The sequence below is a fragment of the Contarinia nasturtii genome, unplaced genomic scaffold (genome assembly GCF_009176525.2).
Source record: "Contarinia nasturtii isolate CC-2019 unplaced genomic scaffold, AAFC_CNas_1.1 Cnas_scaffold_1240, whole genome shotgun sequence".
In the NCBI taxonomy this organism is placed as follows: domain Eukaryota; kingdom Metazoa; phylum Arthropoda; class Insecta; order Diptera; family Cecidomyiidae; genus Contarinia; species Contarinia nasturtii.
In genome coordinates this window covers 3,939,325-3,961,936 of record NW_022198581.1, presented here as the reverse complement: position 1 = coordinate 3,961,936, position 22,612 = coordinate 3,939,325, and the positions used below count along the sequence as shown (strand labels likewise).

General features: G+C 32.0%; 2 protein-coding genes across 16 annotated transcripts in view; one reads left to right on the top strand and one right to left on the bottom strand.

The window, feature by feature from the left end:
• The window catches only part of LOC116345156, a 10,399-nt gene extending 7,428 nt beyond the window's left edge, over positions 1–2,971 (top strand). For all 12 annotated transcript variants that reach the window (XM_031774287.1, XM_031774281.1, XM_031774282.1 and 9 more), the window contains 2 exons: positions 409–710; positions 918–2,971. In XM_031774287.1, coding sequence (XP_031630147.1) covers positions 409–710; positions 918–2,309 — 1,694 coding nt within the window. In that variant the 3' untranslated portion in view covers positions 2,310–2,971. The remainder of the gene's footprint in view (positions 1–408; positions 711–917) is intronic.
• A 6,954-nt stretch (positions 2,972–9,925) lies between these two features.
• LOC116345305 (cAMP-dependent protein kinase type II regulatory subunit) lies at positions 9,926–22,464 on the bottom strand. 4 transcript variants are annotated; one of them, XM_031774555.1, is made up of 10 exons: positions 22,178–22,464; positions 21,527–21,645; positions 17,195–17,484; positions 12,341–12,525; positions 11,555–11,655; positions 11,338–11,433; positions 11,074–11,221; positions 10,800–10,875; positions 10,488–10,670; positions 9,926–10,128 (listed from the first exon to the last, which is right to left on the bottom strand). In XM_031774555.1, exons 3-10 carry the CDS (start codon positions 17,406–17,408, stop codon positions 9,998–10,000), a joined length of 1,134 nt encoding a protein of 377 aa, XP_031630415.1. In that variant the 5' UTR covers positions 17,409–17,484; positions 21,527–21,645; positions 22,178–22,464; the 3' UTR covers positions 9,926–9,997. The 4 variants fall into 4 exon arrangements, with proteins under 4 accessions (XP_031630415.1, XP_031630414.1, XP_031630416.1 ...); XM_031774554.1 differs by lacking the exon at positions 22,178–22,464 and having other exon boundaries at positions 21,527–22,171; XM_031774556.1 differs by lacking the exons at positions 21,527–21,645; positions 22,178–22,464 and adding an exon at positions 18,039–18,130.
• Positions 22,465–22,612: the final 148 nt, after the last annotated feature.

The window sequence follows — 22,612 nt, the reverse complement described above, 5'->3', positions numbered from 1 at the left end:
TCTCTCTCTCTCTACACGTTAAGCGTATGACTCAGGCTTTTTTATATTGTTTATCAACATCGATTGTTGTTAATTGTATTTTTTTTATCGGCTTGAGAAAAAACACAAAAAATTAACTCTTTTTGACAATGCCCAAAAAAGTAACAATAACAAATTCAAAGAGTTTAATTCAATATTACTAAATAGAATTTTGTATTTAATCAATTTTGATATGAGCACAATTGACAATATACATTTATCGAATTACACAGTATATTCGTTAGCATTAATATGTTGAAGTCATTGTTTTTAATGGTGATTTGTGATTGTTTCTTTCTCTCTTTTTTCTTCATTTTTCCGATTTGTGTTTGTTGTTGTTGTTGTTTTGCTTGTTTAATAACAAATCAACAAAATTACAAATAAAAATAGGTGACAATTGCATAGAAAAACCATTGGCAACACTATGGCGAAATTATACGCAAATAAATAAGCCCGATGTTGCGATGCGAATTCTGGTATGTTCGTCTGGATTGAAAGCGACAACAAGACAACATGGCATTACCGAGTACTGGAATTCAAAAATCACATTTTGCTGTGCGCCAAAAAATTATCCGCGCGTATTTTGTTGGATTTATCGACACGAAGGTCGAAAATTGAAGCACGAACTTCGATGCCATGCAGTTCTATGCCCAAAAGAGTCAATCGCCGAAGAGATATGCAAAACGCTCAAGGTAAATTGCACTTTTTTTCTAGGATTTTTTTTCTTCATCGTTTATTTTATTGCCGAAAACAAAAAAATCACACACGAACGAACGACTGGCAATTAAAATGTTTTGTTTTTGTTTTTCACAATTTTAAATGCGAAAAAAGAAGAAGAAGAAGAAAAAAAAAATAATATTGCAATGTTAAAAATTCATTTCGTTTTTGTTCATTAACAGGAGAATTTAACGCAAGCGTTAAAGGAGTTTAAGCGTGACAAAATGAATCGTCAAAATGCTCGCCTATCGTTGGTCAATTCATTGTACGAGAATCCAAGTATGCCACGACGTAAGATATTGTTAAGTGTTGGTGCAAATAACTATCGACCGCCAATGGAACGATCAAAATCCGCTCCAAAATTGATGGCCATCGAAGAGGCGGTTGGCGAAGAAGAGGAAATTTGTTCGATGTCATCGTTTAAAAAGAGCCAAAGCCATAATAATACACCCTATACGAATGGTGATTTATTTACGGTGTCCACATTCGATCGAAAGTACTGCAAGCGTAATAGATTAAATCGTGATATGGCAAATGCACGACGTAATTCATTGTATGAACAATCTAAGTCACGTAGCACTGATGTGATTAAAACAAACGACGACGAAGGCGGCGGCAGCGGTGGCGGTTGCAATACATTTGATTCAAAATTCACCATACCGAAGCAAACATCACCGGCCGCATACGATGAAGATGATGATTTTCATAGTCTTTTAATGACAAACGATTATGATATCAAATCATCGTTGTCGGGTGAAATTTTATCATATTTTGATACCAAATTAAGTAAATCAACATCATTAAGTCAAAGCGAAATTGATTCACATCCAAATGCATTGGGTCCGGCGAATAGTTGCGTGGCCAACGAACCATTTGAATTTGATTCATTCAATTCAACGGATGATTTTTGTAGTTTGGGACATGACACCACCAATTTCAATCAAAATGATGTACTAAAGAGTTTAGTTATGGTAACATCAGACTCAAAGCATCTCATTAAATCGAATGTAGATAATTCAAATGTGAATGATAATTGTATGAAACCAATTGAAACGATGGCATTTGTAAATTCAAATGGTAATGTGCATGGTCCGTTATTAGACAGTGATGAAGGTTCAATAACATCTGGCTGTGAAACGTCTAGCATTATCACAACCGCACACATGGACGATCTTATTAAATCAGAACGTGAAATTGAAGCCATTAGTCTATCGCTGGCACGATTGCCATCACTCAAAAATTCCAATATTTCATCGAATTTGGAATGTGTCAACGAATCTGATCACAATAATTCGACCGATCACAATTCAACAATTCGAAATAATAATGAAGAAGATTCCGAATTTAGCGATGAATCTGGTTTCGATGAAAATAATAGCGCAAAACCAACTCTAGCACATAATTTCCGAAGTGCTACCGAATCTATATGCAATGCAGCCGGTGCCTCTGCTGTTGCATCTACTGCCGACGCAAATAATAACATCAAACACCCATTTAGCAGCTCGAATACATTGAAAACAATGGGACGTTTAAGAATTAACATACCGAAAAATGCAAAATCAATTGATATTTAAGCCGCAACACCGAAAAGAGACATAATTCGAGAAACAAACAAACAAAATAATTATGAAAAACACTTAATCCATGATTGTATGTCTCTTGTATCTCATACATGAGGTATACGTTAGTATTTTTGAGCCAAATATTTAAGTTGTATATAAACATAAAATTTCGAAATAATTTTTATAGCACGAAATTTATCTATTTAATGTAGTTTTTTACACACACACACACAAACACACACAAAAACACCCATTTATTATATATTATATTATATTATTTGAGGAAAATCAAAAGAAATATTTAGTTATGGTGCAATGTTTATTGGTAATAAATTTAAAAGAAACACACACATAAATAGAGAAAAAATTATGATTTATTTTTGATCATTGATTAGATTGAATGAAAAAAAAAAAATTAGGAAAAGAAACAGGTTGACAGACTGCGGAACAAATTAATATTATAAACACATCCGAACATTTTGTACACCAAATAAGCAAGTCTTAAATAGGTATTTATATAATCGCTGAATTTTTGTTCGGCATACTTTGTTGTTGATCAAGTATTAGATTGTTCATAACTCGCAGTTTGCCAATCTTACAGTATAAGTAAGGCTGAAAATATTTATATAAACCAAAAAATAAATAAATTTATAACAATTTATTGTATTTTCCAATTTATCCTCGTTTTTAATCGACTAAAGCAAATATTTGTCTGTGAAAATATTACTATTTTATCCAAACTTCATGTTTCGAAAATCCAGAAAACATTCCTCATATGACTCAATGAGTATAGAATAAAACTGATTGAATTTAGTGAAAAAAAAAATTTGATAAAGAAAGTCTTAGATTGAAAAAAAAAAAAGAATTCAGAAATATTTTCAGCCAAAATTATTGTGTTGTTCTATTGGAAAGAACAGAAGCAAAATCTCCTCTAGAGTAAATTTTAATTGAGAATTCAGCTAAGGGGAAGACAGCGTCTTTTCAAATTCACATGAATCTCAAATCCAAAACAAACTCGAATTTTTTTGCATATTTTGAATCTGTTTGAAATCTGATTGAATGTTGATATTGTATGGAATATACTAAGAGTACAGGCATTGGTTACTGCGTATTAAGTTGTGCTACAAGAGACTCAATTAACAAAATTTACAAATGTAAATGTTCGCATGTAAAATTGAAATGAATGGAAAACTATTATTTTTTAAACTTATGAAGATGCCACGAAAATGAAATATTTTGTAATTCAGCCGTGTCCTTGGAGGAGCAGAACAAAAAATTGCAAATAAAATGATTATTTAAAATGAATAGGAATATTTTACTTTATTTGATTCTAATTTTCTATCTGAAGATCGATTCGAGATCGAAAAGCATGAATATTCTGCTGGTGAAAAATGTCAAATTATCCTTCCTGTCAAAGTATCCTGTGGTACCCTTGTGTACCCTTACCTTGATTTTAAAAAGAACTCATTATTTTGAAAGTTTCAAATAAAAAAAGTATACCACAGGCATTTCAATGTGCTGTAACAAAAATGCTTCGAATTAAATAAGAGTCCGATTTGAAATTGTTTTTTATTTAAGTATTTCATCTCTTTGCAGTATTCATTATAATGATTTCTAATAATATTTCACGGACTTTGACATCATTCAAAACACAAAAAAATGTACATTCCAAATTGGAAAAAATTTGGAATTTCCAATTCACAACATCTACTTTGTTCTTTTGTATTATGGGCCATATGCAGGTATTTTCAAGTTTTATTTATTTTTACTTTTTTTTTTGCTTTTAATCATATACATATATGTGTATGCATCCGTTAAAGTTCTAAACTGTTAAAATGCATGGTGTGACGGTAGAGAACTTTATCGCGCCCATACACTTTCAATTTTGGTTAAATGAATGAGCATTGGTTTGATTGGTTTTGATTTTGTATGGTTCTTTTTTCGTTTTCATTTATTTGAGAAAAAAAAATGTGATCGTACCCAAACGATAATCCAAACACTGTAGCACGAATTCAATTCATGTGGCCCAACAACAAATTCTCACCAATTAAATGTTTCAGATTTTCGGTTTAAAATTTGTGTACACCGATTCTTCTTTTTGTTTTGCTTCATAACCGCCATGGAAATGAATAAGTTTGTTGCTTATATGTCTAAGAACATGTTTGTTTTGTATTTTTTTCTTGTTTCATCTTACATACAATATAGCTCTACAATTAATAAAGAAAGAAAAAAATGGGTAAACTAAAGAAAAAAACACTTTAAAAAATCAAATGAAGAAAAAAATCAACGTACGATGGCCACAAGAACATTAAATCAAATTTATTTGGAATTGGAACGCACTCTGTTCAATCATTCGTTTGCCCTTTTTCCGAGAAAGAAGAAAAAAAGAACATTTAATCTTTTAACAACCATCTTTATGCCTGCCATCTTAATTCGATTAAATTTTTGTTTATAGAAACCGGAATATTTTGCTGTTGTGCTATTTACTTTGAATGTTCGACCATTTTCTATAGAGTACGTTCCATTGTGACTTGGATATTTGAATAACACACACTTTCCATGGCTATTTTCATATTTTCAGCGTTGTTTTATTCTATATAGTTTTTTATATGTATATTTATCTCGTTTATGGAAAGTGAAAATTTCGTGGATTGTTTAAAAAATAACGGTCTGAATTTTGGTTAAACACATTCATGCTCTTTCGCATGGATTTTATTCTTTTTTACTTAATTCAATTAAAAAATTGAATTATTTGAAAGAAAAATGTTTCATTTTACCACATGAAAATGACTCAATGTGGAAAATGGTGGGTTTTTTTTTAGATGGGCAAACCGTAATCCGCCGATTTATGGTGAGCTTATCTGAGCTTGTTTACATAAATGGGGAGGTGAGCTAAATTTCTCTACATTTTCCCAACTTTTTACAGTAATACATGGAATTTCTATTTCATTCTTCATAGATTTGTTCATTTTTCTTCTTGATATTGTACTGAAAATCGATTTTTTTTATTCTTCTTCTTGTAGTATAATCTATTATATTTTTCTTCATTGATGCATGATACTTGTATATGTATTTATATAAATGTCCAGAGTAATGCTTCCTTTTGTGTATAGATATGAACTTAGAAATTAAAAAAAAGTAATACTTCCTAACTTCAGAGGAAGCGATGATGCAAGGTATATTTTGAAAGAAAATTTGCAGATGAGTGCTATTGTTATTGGTGTATATAGTTCATACATATTGATATCTGCGGGTTTGTCTCTCTTTTTTTTTGTAGAAGATTTCATGTGGTATAAATTGTTAAATATTTTAACCGCAGACCACTTAATCGCATAGAATATAACATTTAGCAAACCACAGTAAGAAAACTTAACATCACACATGTTCATACTTTATAACAGCCTCTGATTTTTTTCCGTTCTGATTTCAGTGCGCTCAGTTCCCTGTTTCAATTCTTATATCATTCAGTTTCATCTCTTACAAAGTTTGAACACTTGCAATGTTTACAATAAAATCATGAATTATATAACTTTTCATCAAAATTCATTTATATAATGTGTTTTGTTCTTGTCTTCTTTTTTGGTTCAATTTTATTGGTTTTGAATGTGCTTTTTTAGACGAAAGATTTTACATGTAAGTAAATATGTATAGGCAGTGAACGAAAAGTATAGTTCGAATTGAAATATATAATGTTGTTGAATTTTTTTTCTCTCTTTTTGTCTTTGTTTTTGTGTGTATTTTTTTTGTAAATGACCAGCACTTACTACATAGAAAAATAAAGCAGTGCAAAAAATAGATTTCGAAAATTGTACATCAGAAATACCCTAATTATACAATTGTCAATATTGTGTGTGTTATTTTTTTTTTTTCATTTATTTGTGTGCGATTGAGTATGTGTGTGTTGCTATGATTACATTCATATTTATGTTCACTTCTTTTGTGCAATTTCTGTGTCGCGCACAGAATAAAAGGTTCTTTTTTTTCTTTGGTTTGTTGCAAAAAAAAAAATAGCTCTTCATCGATTTCAGCACAGAAATTTTTATTCGAAAAAAAATCGGTATGTGTGAAACCTTGAACGTTTATTAGCTCATTCGCAAAAATAACAATGAAACGAGAAAAAAAAACAGTATTCGGAAGATTTGAAATATCCGTTCAGCTGGAATTACATTTATTTGGAATGAATATGTTCGGATGAAGAATTGTATTTTGTTTATTTTGGTTTTTCTTAAAAGAGCATTTTTGTGCTTGTTGAGTCACAGATTTTCTATTTCGAAGATTGGATTTTATTTTCAATGCGACGACACACCAGACACACCTTTGCGACAAATTTTTTTCATTTTTTTTCCTTTCAAACGATTTATTTGTGATTAATTTCTCGAATTGTCTCTACTCCTAGCTAAATTCATGGGTCGCGTGCAGTTTTTTTTCTCTTACGTTTGGTATATGAGTTTATGTATATGATTGAAATCGTATAAAAGAGTTTTTTTTTGTTTGTCTTCTTTAGCATTCAATAAAATGGCTATGAAAAGAGTAAGTTTTGTGCACAAGAATAAGCCATTGATTAAGTAAATCATCAGATTTGATGCGATCAATACACACCAAGAGCAATACCGGTACCAAACCAAAATCGAAACAAATTCTTCAATCGATTCAATATCTTTCTGTCTTTGATTGATTTAGTTAAGCATAGCACATATTTAGGAATGAAAATTGTCAAAATGCAAAAAAAGAAAACAAAATGCACACTTTTCCAGCTCACTGAAACTCAGCCGAAATCTTTTTGGCAAAGTACACCAGTGAACGCACGAGTTTCAGATAGTTGGGTTTTTTGTTTTCTTTTGGGTTAAAAATAAAAAAAGGCGATCAAATATGAAAATTATTGTGTATAATTCTTTTTTTTATCAACAAATCACGGACATCGGAAATATTCAGGAAAGTTCGAGCAAATTGTAGAATGAGTTCAAATCGAAAATGAAAACAATCTAATTTGAAGTGCTTCAAGAAAATAAAGTTACGAATGAAACTAAAATAGGAGATAGTCAAACAGGCATGGGTTAAAATGTGTATTTTGGGATTAATGATTGTGTTGATGACCATCGAGAACAAAAAATAAATAGAACAACCAGGCGGGAATGTATCACGCTTTGTAGAAGAATACCGGGCAAATGTGTGAGGTGAAGGAGATTTTTTAAAACGAGCACAATATGAATGTCGGAATAAAAACTATAACCAAAGTATATTTTTTTGTTTGTTTGTTTTTATAGTATGCGATTAATGTACAATTTAATTTAATATGAATATGTTCAGCTGTGTTCCTTATCATTTTTGCTTAATGTTTAATCAGGACAAAAGGAAACGAACAACAGAATTAATTCTTCACAACAACAAAAAATAAAATTATAATAAAATGATGTTAATGTATGGTTTGTTTCTTTTTTTCACTCAGCTTCTTGCGTTTAAAATTAAAATATTTTGCTACATTCATACACATTTGTTTTGTTTATTTATTTATTTTCAGAGAAAAAAAATTAATTTTTTTTATTTTTATTAAAAGTCGTGTGTCAACGGGAACTTGGGCAAATTAACTGAACATTCTCTAGGGTTTTTCTTTTTTGAATGTTAATTTGTCTACTTAGCCGTTCTTCTTCATAATCGTCATTTTGTTTAATCTGTGTTTTTAATATAGTATTGAAACATATGTTCATGAGCCGATTTGATATGATGTCTATGTGTTCATGGCAAACGAATAAATATATTAACATTTCAACTACACTCTGTTTCTTTTCTTCTCTAACTTTTGTTTCTTTTTTATCTCCACTGAAAAAGAAATTATCCCCGAAAAACACTAATTCGCTTGAAATTGCAAAATAATGATATATTGTTTTAATTTTCCCGCTTGTTTCTGCTTCTTCTCATTTTTACATTTTGTTTGTACATAATTTAAATAAATTAAAAAAAAAAAATATGTAAGACTTTGAAAAACAAAAACAAAAAAAAAGAGTTATTCATGTACATCTCAAATGCAAATTAAAAGTAAACTTTAATAAATAATAACACTTACATTAATAACACAATATTTTTTTTTTTTTGTTTATTTTCGTGTTACAACACCAACATTATGTATTTCATTGGGCGCCAGGACATATGCATTGTTTATTCCCGATAAAGTGCCAAGCGTTTCGACGGTGGCAACAGTGGCGAGGATTGCGCACGTGGGGGCGGCTATGACAGCCGCGCATAAATATCAACCGCAAGCAAATGGCCATATATTGCACTTAAGTGCCGCCATATTATATACATAGGTCCAGCACGCCTTTGTAATACTATTTATTTTTATTTTTTTATTTTTTTTCTCTTTAATTTTATTTACTTTTCATTGTATCATGTCATATATGTTTATGTTTTTTTGTGTTTCATTTTTTTTTTAATATTTTCTTCTATACTTTTTTATATTTTCGCCCTCACGCGCACATGCACACTCAACTTTCGCTGGCTTTTAGCCTCAATTATTTTTTTATTATTTTTTTTCATTTTTTTAAATTGAACTACCATGTACCTCTTTCTCTCTTTCAAACAAATTGCTCTTTTTTAATGCATTACATTTTTTTCTTGTTTTGATTTGATTAAAATTATAGTGTAAATTTATGGGATTTTTTTGTTCTCCTTTTAAATATGCAATTTGTTTTTGCTTTTGTTTAAAGTTTGTGTGTTTATCTGTGGTTTTTTTGACTTGCACCCTTGTTTCAACAAATGTGATCCATAGAAACATACAATTTGTTAGATTGGTCTGTATGGTTCCTTTTTTTCTCTTTATTTTGAAATGAAAAAGAATAAAATTAAATAAAATGAAAATAAAATTCTATACAATAAATTCGGTGTTTATGTGTGTAAAATACAAAACACAAAATCGATTTGTGGCTCGACGTTAGTACGATCCCGTGTATTTTGTTATATGGCATGTTTTTCGATGTTGCCGTTAGCTGCAGCAACATCTTTTGTCTGGTTTATGCATTTGTTGTTTTTTTTTTTTTCATACATTCAATGTTGCCATGTGTTGTAATTGCATCAGTTCCACAAATTTTTGTCTGAATCAATTTTCTTTTATCTCTCGCACAAACACATACACACAATGCGAACACGGGTGATGTGATTCCATTTTAGTTTTTTTTTTAAGTGGAAAAGTTTGCATTTGCGATGTGTTTTTGTTTTCGAAGATATGGGGATGTGATAAATTATTTCGGAGTGTGGAGATAGAAATTCGAAAATTTTGAAACATATGCGCCCACTAGCATGGTCATTGTATGTTTCAATTCATTTGTGCTGTGCATTTTTTTGTTGATGAATTTGTTTGTTGCTTGTTGAATAGAAGTTATAAACTATATGTTGCTTTTTGCTTTCTTTTTTACTTGCTTTAAACTGATAATCATAATTTTTAACTATTTATCAATCGAAATTAAAAGTGTCAACCAATTTTGTTTTGTGTTTGATTGGTAAAATTTTTTGCTTCATTTTTTTGTTCTAGTTTCCAATTTTTTTTTTTTTTTTTGTAACTCTCCATAATATATTTTTTTGTTAATTTTTCCCTTTGCTCAGTTATGATTTTTTTATCTCTCTTTATTCACTTTTTTTTGTAATTGTATATAAATAGAAATTATTATCGGACTTTTCTTTGTGTATGTGTTTGAATAATTTATCAATATTTATCGGATGTCTGTGATGTTGTTTTTGCTGCCGAATATTTTGATGAGCTGTGTCTCGTAGTCGCCAATGCTACGCTTCATTAATTCCATACATGGGCCAAGTAGTCGTTCAAATGCATCTACATCCAAAACTGATGGTCGGAACGGAAATGGGGTTTGTTTCAATTTTAATTGTTTCGAAATAAGGGAAAGAAGAAGAATGAAATGGTAGAATGAGTCAATATGTGTTTTTTTGACGCAAACACTTTTTTATTGGGGTTAATGGCTTTAGTTCAATGAAAAAAAAAGTGGTCATGGTTTTATTACATTTTGTTTTAGAGTGATGCATATATTTTCGTTTTTTATTGGCCACAATGTGGTTCGAAAATGTAGTGCGCCAAAGTGGAAACATCATTAATAATAAACAAAATGGAATCGCCATTGGGATGACATCATGACATGGTATTATATAATTGTGAACAAAGATGATGGTATTGATTTTTAGACTTACATGCAGCTTTAACATCGGATGCTGCATATGCAGAAGCAGCACGTGGTCGATGTGTGACTAATGCCAATTCACCGAAATATTGACCCTTGCCCAATGTTGAGATTTCCACTTCGCCAGCATCTTGTTCGATGCGGATTGAAACTGTACCATCTTCTATGAAATACATACCATCAGCTGCGTCACCTGTTTATCGACACAGAAAATGGAGAAAAAAAAACCCATTTGCATTAGCATAGTTCAATCACTCAAACTTCACATCAAATGACCACTGACGAATAAAATCGATCGTAATCAAAATGTCACATCATTTACCTTGTTTAATTATTCTATCACCTTTGCTGAATGATTTTGGTACAAGTGCATCAGCCAAATTCATTCTTTCATAGCTCTGTAATGGAAGTAGTTTAAACGACAAAATAAGTGAGAGGAACATGAGTAACAATTAGATTTTGAACAAAATGAATGAATAACAAAAAAAAATGTGTTAAACAGATGTATTCTATTATCAATAGAATACAAAAACAATTAATATATGCTAAATAAAGATGAGTGCGATTGATGTGAATGTCATGACAATTTAACGTACCTGAAGTGTTTTCAACATTGGAACACTGTCTAATAAGCTCTCATACATTTTACGTTTTCTGAATGCTGATTTCAGTAAGATTCGACGAAATGTTTGTCGATCCATGGCCCATAAATGACCGGTTGTCTCAGCTTCAATGGTCGCTGCTCTGTAATTTACAATGAAACATTACAAAAACAAAACAACATACACGATTAGATTGCTTTTAAAACACAGAAATCGATCGACATGCGCGTGTATTGATCCGTTAAAAATTCGAATTACCTTGGCATATTATACAATAAAGCAAGCTCGCCAAAACTACCACTGTTATTGTATGTGTGAATATGTTTATCACCCACAAGTGCCTTGTATTTACCACTGTAATTGACGTAATAGAGAAGAAGAAGGAAAAAAAAACACACCATACAATGTACGTGATTTGAAAATGACCTTTTTTATATTGTTATTGTTTTCGTCTTCAACTTTAAATCACACTTACGATTCAATAACATAAAAATTGTCTCCATCGTCACCCTGTCGAATAACAATTTCGCCAGCCGATACTTTACGCTCAAACATGGCATCGAGAACTTGGTTCATCTGAAATTGCATCAAACAAAACAAAGTCAATTAACGTTGATTCTTTCTCGCTTCCTTTCTATCTATGATGTCAAAGGCAAAATCATTTTATAATTAAATTGCATCAAAACATTGGCAAATTTATTAATTTCCTTTCGCTCTCCCATTTGATCACATTTTATTTTCTATATCAAGCGGAAATTAATTAATAAATGCTTATATTCTCATATCTCGCCAGTAATACGTGCACACATGTGTGATCGATAAAGTAAACGACATTTTTTTGTATTTCTCAGAATTCATTTTTCTGTCACCGTCATCGTTTGATTGGAAATTCAAATATATTATTGTTTCTTTTGGCATATGTAGTATAAAAAAAAATTGCGCTCCAGTTTCGTAAATTTCACGTCTATTGTTCACAAAAATGGAAATTAACGGAAAAGCTCCACATATCAATTGAAGCATGAAATGATAATATTTTATGAAAATATTGACTTGGCAATTGTTTTGTGAATAATTTCTCACATTTTGTTTTTTTATTGAAATCATGTTCGGAATGATTATCGTTACTTTTTCTTTTTTTCTCCATTTTACACGAAATTCTTTTGTTTCAAATCTAATTCATTGATATTTTGAATTCGATTGAAAAAATCATTTGCCAAAAAAAATGACGACGCCTAAACGGTAATAAATGTTGAATAATTACTTGTTCTTTATCCAGTGATCTAAAGAGTAAGATGTTTTTAACAGATTCTATCAAACGTGCTCTTTGCTCATCACTTTTTGGGAATATTGCAGCGGCTCCCTCGTCTTCGTCGGCATCGTTCTCAGGGTCATAGGTTTCGGCGAACACGGATTTGCGTCGAGTTGCAAATCGATTTACTAAAGGCTCTGCAAATACATACAATTTGATCAATAAATAACTTTGAATTAAAAAAAAACACACACACGTCGCACATAGATTTATTGGAAGACATTAAAGAGCTTTGCAGTCCATCCGCTCAAATTTTTCTGTCACACAAACTAGCTAAATATAGTAAGTATATACGCACAATAATTGAATTGAGACGCGAAACAGTCTATTGAACAAAAATATTTGTATGGGATTGTGAATGATTTCTTTCACTCGATCTCGGTCGATTTGAATGGAACAATATAGTTTATATGATAGCCTGGTATCGATGGAAAACACAGAAAATAGTAAAAGTGTATTTCTTATCTTACCAGAAAGAACATCATAGTTTTGCATATTTGCCGTTTGCTCTTGTAAAACCATTTTTTGTACACGAAATTAATCCAGAAATCGATTATCACAAATTTGTTATCACAAATTTATACTTCTTTTTTTTAATGTAAACTAATTGTTTCTTTTTAATCAAGTTCTATTGCATTTGGCACATGTTTTTTTGGGTTGGTTCTTTTGCAATTATTCACCAAAAAAAATATTCACAAAACCAAAATCCAAAATTTAAAACACAATGAAGTCGTTTTTATTTGTTTTAGTTGTCGTTGGCTTCAGTGAATGACAGTCGGTGTGAAAATGTTGTAAATTTTTAAAATTCCAGAATAATTGAAAGCATTTTAATGATATTGTGTGCCACGCAACTGAATCAATCAACGTTCGAATAAAAACTGATGAACGAATAATATTGGCCATTCGAGTTGAAGTACATGGATCTTTCACCCCTTATTATCATCTTCTTCATCATCATCATTAAATGGTTGCGTTTGAACTGGATGATTTGGTTACAACGTAATATCAATGCAGCCATGCCAGCCAAGGGAAGTGAAAGAGAACGATACACTGAAATTGTATGGTGGTTTGTTGCGGCGACTTCGATCGGGTTTGATCAATTAAGAGCGTATTATGCGCTTCATCGAAACCATTTAGAAATCCAGAATTCAATGGGTATTGCATTGTGAATTCCTTTTTTTTACTTTCATTCGTTCCCAACTTTTAATTATTTGATTAAATTTTGTAACACATCTTATGTTCATTCATTTAAATGTGCAATAGCGAAACAGGAACTGAAACACGGAAAAATAGAGGGAGACAGAGAATGATGGGTGGAGAGAGAGAGAGAGAATTTTCACTTGCTTGTCAATATATGTACGCCACATTGTTTCTATGTAAAACAAGACAATATTTAGATATGTGTAAATAACAGCATCCTGTTCCTGACGATAAAAATTGATAGCTTGACATGGCATAGTATTGATAATCGCAATTCTGAGATTCAATGAACAGAAAAAAGTGCCTGCTTCACAATTTATGTGTGTTTCAGTGAATATGATGCGATGGGACATTTTGGTATCATGCACACGAGAAAACAGGAGAGTAGGACAGTGTATCAGTGGAAAAAACGCACTATATCATCTCATATATGCCACATTCATTTGGCATGACACACAATATATGGTGGAAGCATACCAGAAGCATAGGCACCAAAAGAAATTATTTATATATCAACATCACTGAAACAAGAGAAGGAGATGCTGCTATGAAACAATTTAACACGTTGATAAAATACGGAATATTATAAAAATAAAAGAAGAAAACGTTGTTGGGCGTGATTTCATTTAACTATCTCTTCTCTCTTTATATGTCATTTAAAAATAAATTTTCCCGCAGAAAATAAAATTGTTACCGATGAAAATTCATTCGGTGTGTGTTTTTTTTTGCTTAGGTGGACACGCGCGCGCATTTTCCACAGATTGGTGGTGGGTTGCACGCGTGCGAATGTGCTGAAAGTGGTTTTCGATTCATAATATTTATCGCCTTCAAAATCAGAGATTTCACACAGAACACACATACGCACGCATTCCCATATGCCACATATTTTTGTTATCATTGCGTAAAGTTTTTTTTTTTTTTTTGCGACAACGTAACCGAATGAAGAGCGAATGAAGCAATGAACAACAAAATATTATGTCTATGTTTCGACCAAAAACTCTAATTATTATTTGATAATGATGTGTGCCGATAAAAATCGGTTACAAAGCTAAGCTCAAGCACGTTAAAACCAATATTTGAATTGGGCTTAAGCACTTTTTGAACGTTCTTAGTTTGCGTCATTCACGGCGTGCGCGCACTCAAATCGCATGAGTTTTTGTCTGCAAATCTCATAGACAGCAAGATACGAAAAGAAATAGAGAGATAAAGAGAGAGAGAGAATTAGAGCCAGAGAGCAAGAGTGTGGGATACCGAAATGAAAATTAATATATATATTCCTCCCTCGAATATCAATGCAAAAAGCCTCGATAGACAATTTCTAGTCATTTTCAAGGCTCGAACGTGCCTTAACAGAACACGAGAAGAAGAAAAAAACGCGCACACAGAAAGAGTTTACACATTTGAAGTGATAGAAATATATCGAAAAAGAGAGAGGGCGAATGAGTTGGAAAATAATGTGAAAGATATGGAAGGACAAACAGATGTATTCATATTTATAAACGCATATAATTAATGAAGTATAAAATGAAAAGTTTCCAACCGGCTTGGCAAAGTGAATATGCCAGTGGGTTTTTGCGCGCTTACTGCAAACTATTGTGCACACAATAGACCGAATGGAAGAGATTTAAATGAAAGAAAGAGAGATGGATATTTTCAATGAACATAGCAAATCATGGCATGTGTAATGTGTGCAACGTAATCTAAATATTAGCATGAAACGTATACTTTCGGAGTGAGAAGGAAGTTGTTGTTTTTTTTTTATTCGTCTCTTAGCGTAATCGTGGAATTAAAACAACAATGGTGACGACGACGACAACGACGATGCGGTTCAATGTATTATGCCGCCAGTAGCCTAACAACGTATCAAATTGGATTTTGTGCTTTTTTTATTATCGATTTATTTGACATTTTGCCGGACAACAACTACTTTATGAAATTTGCTCTCTTATCCTCACTGTCTCATTGGCCCAGTTGGGAAATCGTCTGACGTTCATGCATTAGAATTGACCACAAAATACACTCAAAAAGTAACACACCATTTTAGAGATATACATAATATATATTACACTCCTACAAAACAAAATTGAGAAGAAAGAATATGAAAAAAAATACACATGGTCAATTCGACATGGCGCACTACAGAGAGTTAAACCACAAATAATGAATGTGAATAGCAGAGGCAAGTGTCGCATTCGATGAACGCTAACGCACATAAAATACAAAAAAAAAACAGAAACAGAATGGAAACTAAAGGCACATTCAAGATACCGGATGATATTAATTGAACCAAAAATATCGCTGCAACAAATTATTCTAAATCGACTTTCATGAAAAAAATGTATTTTTAATGGCCGTACTTGTTCGGTCATTCTTCTTCTTTTTTATTTTTTATTTTGGAAGCTCTCTTAAAATGCTTATTGCGCTCATTCTCTCTCTCTTTCTCTCTCTGTGGCTTTCGTTTCATTCGTGATGTTTTTCCAGTTAACTATAGCTTTGCATTTACATAAAAGGATAGAGAGAGTGAGCGCTTTTTGGTTTTTGAATAGTATAAATGAAATGAAGTGCATTGTCGCACGCGATCTCAAAATGAACACACAAAAAAAATGTGTGTGTTTTTTTAGTAAGAATTGAATAGCATAGCGTTTGAACTCAATTTCACGTCAAACAGTATGACTATTCGCGACATACTCTATGTGCATGTACTTATATGGAAAATCTATTATTATTACTATTTTTCTCTGTTTTTTCTCTCTCTCTCTCTCTTTCACACACACACTCTTTTTCTTGTTGTTGTTTTCTTTGGTTGTGTCCCCCATTTAAGAAGTGAGCACAAGCTCATACTGTATATAGACTGCGTTTTTTTTTTTCAATTCTATTGCTGGTTACTGCTGATGTTGTCGCTGTTATTGTTGTTTTCGTTCTCGTTTATAGATCTATTTTAAAGCGAGCTCATTGAATATTATCATATATTTCGATACACATGAACAAAACATGAATTGGATAAATCACTGCAAAAATCCATTGAAATCAGCCCCGAAACCGCTTTATTATATTTAAATGTGCACAATGGGTGTATTTATGATTTACACGTAAAATCTATTCAAAATGGTTTTTTTTCTTGCTTTTATTATTGTTACTGTTATCGACGACAAAATGCAAAACAATCAATTCAATTTTGGCTCTATTTCGTTCATATCTTATGTTTGCCTTTCAAACCCGATTCATATTCACGTTTTTATTGCAACTTTAAATGAACGGCTCATAAAAATTAAATGCCATTTTTCCGCTCGTTCTGTTTTAACAAGCCAATTCTTAATTCGTTCTAAGAACGCAAAATGGAAAATATTTATCAGTTCATTTTACGAAACAAACAGGGGAAAAAATAATAATAATAATACCATTTTTGTTTGTTTGTTCACACAGTGAAATCGGTTTTCGTGATTGAAATTTCTTGATAAAAATAACCAATCTGTCAAATGGAAAATTAATTTTGTTTTCACAGAGTGCAAACTCAATATCCATTTGAAATATACTATGGTCTGGTGCACGCTGGTGCGTAGTTACATAAAAAATAATATTAATATATATATATATGGTTAAACTTACCCTCATCTAATGACATTATACTTTCATCCGGTGAAGGTGGTACGTCATCGTGTGAAATTTTTGATTTTCTATTCTCTTGCAGCTTGGTAAAGAATTCAACGGCATAGTCAACAACATCACCGGGCTGTTCAAGCAAATAGGCTATTGAAAATTCCAGTAAAATATCTCGAAGACTATCAGGAACTTGAATACGTTGCTTTGGTTGATTCGACATTGTAAACGATTTGTTGCTTTTAATTTATTGTTTTTGTGTGCTCTCTGTTCTATTTGTGCTTGTACTCCGTTGAATGCTAAAAAGATTACCAACGAAAAAAGAAAATAGGTAAAAAAAAACACACGAAACAAGAACATGGAAAATACGTTATTTGGCTGGAAAAAAGATAAAAAGCGAGACACACAAAAAAAAAGCTTGTATGCTTGTCGACATTTGTTGTTCTTTGTATACAACTAAAGAACGTAGAAAAAGAAATGTTTAGATTTGTATTCACATGCAAATAAAACAGGGGGCTGGAGTCATTCACATTAATTCGCATTTGCAGGCGCTCGCGCATATAACAACAAAAAAAAAATGACGAAAACAAGCAAAGACTCAAAAAGCTTTATAAACATACATGTGTTTTTTTCACGTATAAAACAATGAACGTCATTTTATTTTGTCGTTGACGACGCGCATATAATCACACACAAAAAAATTTCAAATTTCAAAACAACAATGTTTTATTCATACTCTCTCGTGTGTACGTTGCGATTCTGTCGACCGTTTGAAAGAAGCAAAAATAAAAAAATAACAAAAACTTATTGAATTTGCGCAAAGTAACACACAAATTATCATCTCTCAACTCACGTGATTTCGAGTGTCTCTTAGCGCGCACACTTATGCACACACACTTTCAGTATGTGAGTTTTTATATTGTGTGTTTTTTCTTCTTCTTTTTCTTTTTTCGCTATAGCTAAAATAATGAATTATTTTATGAAGTCCAACCTTCAGATTTAATAGCAGATAATTATAAATTGTATATTTGAAGAGAAAAAAAAAGCGTACGAACAACGATACACACCATTTGTTCGATTGAATTCGGTTCATTCATGAGTGCGATATTCGAACAACGAACGGTCTGACCTTTTTGAATGCCTGAACATGTACTGTGTATACTTGATAGTTAGAGAGCGAGAAAAATCAAATAACAAGCACACACACACGCTCTCTCTTCCACACAAACACTCAAAGCACGGACATGGATATTTGAATCCAAAATTGTTTGTTCGCAAGTTATGTGTGACTGGATTTTTAACAACTGGATAGAAATAAGTTTTTTTTTTTGCGAACTTACCGAACTCAAACAAGAAAAAATCACTGCCTAATTGAGAATGCATTACATTGCGGCAATTACGTGTATGTTCTTTTTCAATATGGTGCGATTTGTTTTTTTTCTCAGTCACCCAATGAAATATTACACAATATTTCGTGCAAAAAAAAACAAACGCAGCAACAAACGACTCCACACATAACATTGGCGCACATTGGCGCACTATGTCATTATTAGTATAAATCCAGTTGTTAAAAAAAGAGCCGTTCCGAGTGCGTCAAGTTAACAGCAAGATCATTTGGTATGTGCACTCACCCCACATGTGGGTAAATATATGTGTGTGTGGGTTCATTGCTAAATGCATAAAATCACTGAACGCTCAGCAGGGCATACTTTTTTGGTACTTTAAAAATTACATGGAATATTATGTTCTATGAAAATTGCAAAAATTTAAATTAAAAAAAAAACCTATTAGAAACATATCCTGTCATTTAGTTTCGAAAAAAAAATGTAATCCTATTGGAAATTTTCTCTACCTTTACCGCTTTGTCTCTTGTTGTTATATCGCATTTGCCATATCTCCATGGTTTTCGGTCGTTAGTGGACTCTGTATATGTATGTTCAACAGAGATGAATTTCATGTTAGTTTATCATCTTGTGAATGGTTTGACATCCAATTTTATTGGATTTTCCATAAGAAAAAGAACTAGAGTGACAGAGACAAAGAGTTGAAAAAGAGACAAAGCGTACGAAAGAGTGAGACGCACAAAGAAGGAGAGAGCGAGAGTGATGGCATAAATAAGCTCGTACAGGTAAAAGCATTTATAATGTGTTGTGGTATGAATCAAATTTTATTTGTATATAGAAAGACATTGTTGTGTGTTGTTTTTTTCTGTAACTAATAAGTACATACAATCGACGAGAGTAGTGCTAATACCATATAAATACACAATTGTGAGAGCGCTCTTATGTGCTCTACTATGGGAAAAGTGCGTAATGTTGATTCGACCCCGGTCCACTTCTACTTTTGTATTTGTTTTTTTTTTTTAACATTACTTTAAGTACGACGTCGTCGACGATGATGATGATGATGATGTTTTTTTTCTACTTCTTCTTTTGATTTTGAGTTGAGACCGAGAGAGTTTCTCTCTTGAATCTGTGCGATCAGAGTAGGCATCATTCGGGCCATTCGATGGCAATGGTTGTATCTGTTTTCTAATGAGTATTTTCAATTTTATGTTGCTCTCACAAAACTGAAAATTGATTGACATATGTCATTTTTATCATATGTATATGTATATATGTATGAGGGATTTATTACTTGGCAAACTAACTAAACAAAACAATTCATCTCGTTGAAGCAATAATGCCGCAACGTTTTTGTTTCGCTCATATTCATTAAATCGGTAACAGCGGATGAATAAAAGGAGTAGCACTGTATCAGTGGCAACAGTAGCAACATAAACAACCCATTTAAATGGAATATTATTCACGTACAGATAAAAAGGTGTAAATAAGAAGCAAAAGATAATAGAAAATAGATGAAAAAAAAAAAAATCAACAAAACAACAACAAGTGCACAGCAAATGGGTGGCTGGTTTACAGCCGAATATTGTACATGCTGTTAGACTTTTACTTCACAAACATATAATGAATTATGCCATGTGATAGAGCTGATATACCCGAAGGTGATACAACTATCGAATTCGAACGGCCGCAATATAAATGGACGTGCTAATTGCGGCATGTTTTGTTTAAGCTTGACATTAGTTTTCTTTTTGTTTCATTTGTTTTAAGCCATCTCTAAACAATTCATTTCGACTCGCTATGATTTAAATATCCATGCACATTGGAATCGTTTTTTTTTTGTTCTTTCGTTTCGTTCATAGTCTTATTTTTTTGTGTGTCGCACTTCGGTAATATTGATTATCTTGGTTAGAATGCAATATATTTTCACATGTGATTGAGTCTAAGTTTTTTGCAGCGTGTCGAAAACTTTAGCAAACAATATTTTCCATATTTATGACAATACTGATATGCACATATTTCAACAACTTCTTATTCATCGTTTTCGTACACCATAAATTGTATGTATGTCGTCAATGTAGTCTCTATTGAATATTCAATGTTCAATAATTGTGCGCGTACAGCGCACATTTCAAGAATTATGTCAACGGTGTAATGAGAACGGAGAACCATGAGGTGAAAACCGATGAGCTTTCGCAATATTTCTCTACACACATATGAGCACATCTCTTTCACTTTGCCTCTTATGATCGCTCTTTCTCTCGCATTTCTATCTCATAAATGTGTTTCTATTTAGAAATCATTTGTTTGATTTCGAAATCAGTCAATCAACTATCAATTCCATTTAAAACGTTTCTGTATGTGAGCTTTTCCATTGCTCGTGGGTACGAACAGAAAAAAAAACTGATTCGAAAATGAAAAAGAAGAGATAGATGGAAAAACAACCAATTGAATATTATTACGTCATGAAGAGTGTGTGTGTGTGTGTGTCCGTTCAGGAAAACTCATCATCGTACATTGAAAAGTACTGGACGAATGCAGCAACAGCGGCGGCAGCAGCACTCTCTTATCATTTTATGGTGCTGCTACTGTTGCTGCTTATCAGACATCTTGTTTGAAAGAATGAAAATTTGCTTTTCTTTTTACGCTTTTTTTGTCTTGCATACACACACACACACAGGTTGTTAAGGTCAATGCTTGTGAGTCACCCTCCTCCTAATCATACACACATATTTATAATTCGTATTTGACAAACATGATATCCCGAGTGATTTCTTTTTTCATCATTCGGGAAATTATTTTTACATTTTTCTATTCTCCATTTTAAATTCGCTTTTTCTCTCTACTCACAAACGCACCAACATCACATAATATAATAATACCCGAAAACGCACACACACACATACATACACATGCATAATTTTCCAGAAAAAAATTAAATAGTATAATATTTTTTGGTGTTTGTTTTTTTTTTTTTTAATTTTAAATAGCCACTTACTAGTTTTGCTTGCAATTAAACTACTGTTGCCGTTAAAGCCACCAGCCGCCACACTCTCTCTTCTCTCTCTATTTCACACTCTTAATCTTCTCTTTCTCTAAAACGTGTTGAAATTGATTCTGTAAATATCCGAAACGTTCATTTAGACACAAGAAAATGAATGAATTTTACTGTCCACACTGTAATACGTGATATTTGATGATTAGTTTTTTTTTATGATTTTGCCGTCAATTTGTGTATACAATAAATAAAAAAAAATTCGTGAAAATTATTTGTCCAACGATTGATTTTTCGTGGATTTTTGTATTGGTCCTTCGTTTTTCGCTCTGATTGAAGTTCTTTCAAATGAAAAACTGCGTTTTTTAATAATTTTCAAATAAAATTAATTCACTTTTTTTTTCTTTCGTTTTGTTTTTATCTTATTTGAATTTATAGAACAAAAAATCAATATCCAGGCCTCTTGATTAGGCTTATTCTTTCCTCTCCACACACATTCAATTCAGCACCCAACACAAGAAAAAAAAAATTGTTCAAGAAATATTATGTAGTACGTATGTATATATAGAGAGAGCAATTCGGCTTTGCACAGGAATTTTCAATTCGAATTGGAATTAAATTTCGAAAAGAATTTTCTTCGTTTTCTTATTTCACCTTTAGCACACCGCGATTTTTCTTCTGCGTTCTGTTTTTTTTTTCTCTTGTGGTTCTCTTTTCTTCACGTTTTTTTTTAATTCTTAATTTTCAATTCGTCGTTCATTTATGAGAGCGCGAACATCACAATATACCCGCCTATACGACCGCAATCAAAATTATTTTTTCTTCTTTGGATTTGACATGAAGAGAGAGAGCGCGAGGAAAAAAAATCGAAAATGGCTACTATCACAGACAGTGTAGCCTCAAAAGTTTTTTTTCAACTTCTTGCCATTTAATATATTGGCAGTGGGAAATGTCGTGCAAGTGCGAGATTGTGTGACTTATAGGTAAAAATCGACGACGGGCGCATACATATACACATAGAGAAACGCGCACATATATACGCATACATTTGAATGCAACCAAAGAGCGTAAGGCTGTCAGTTGTTTGCT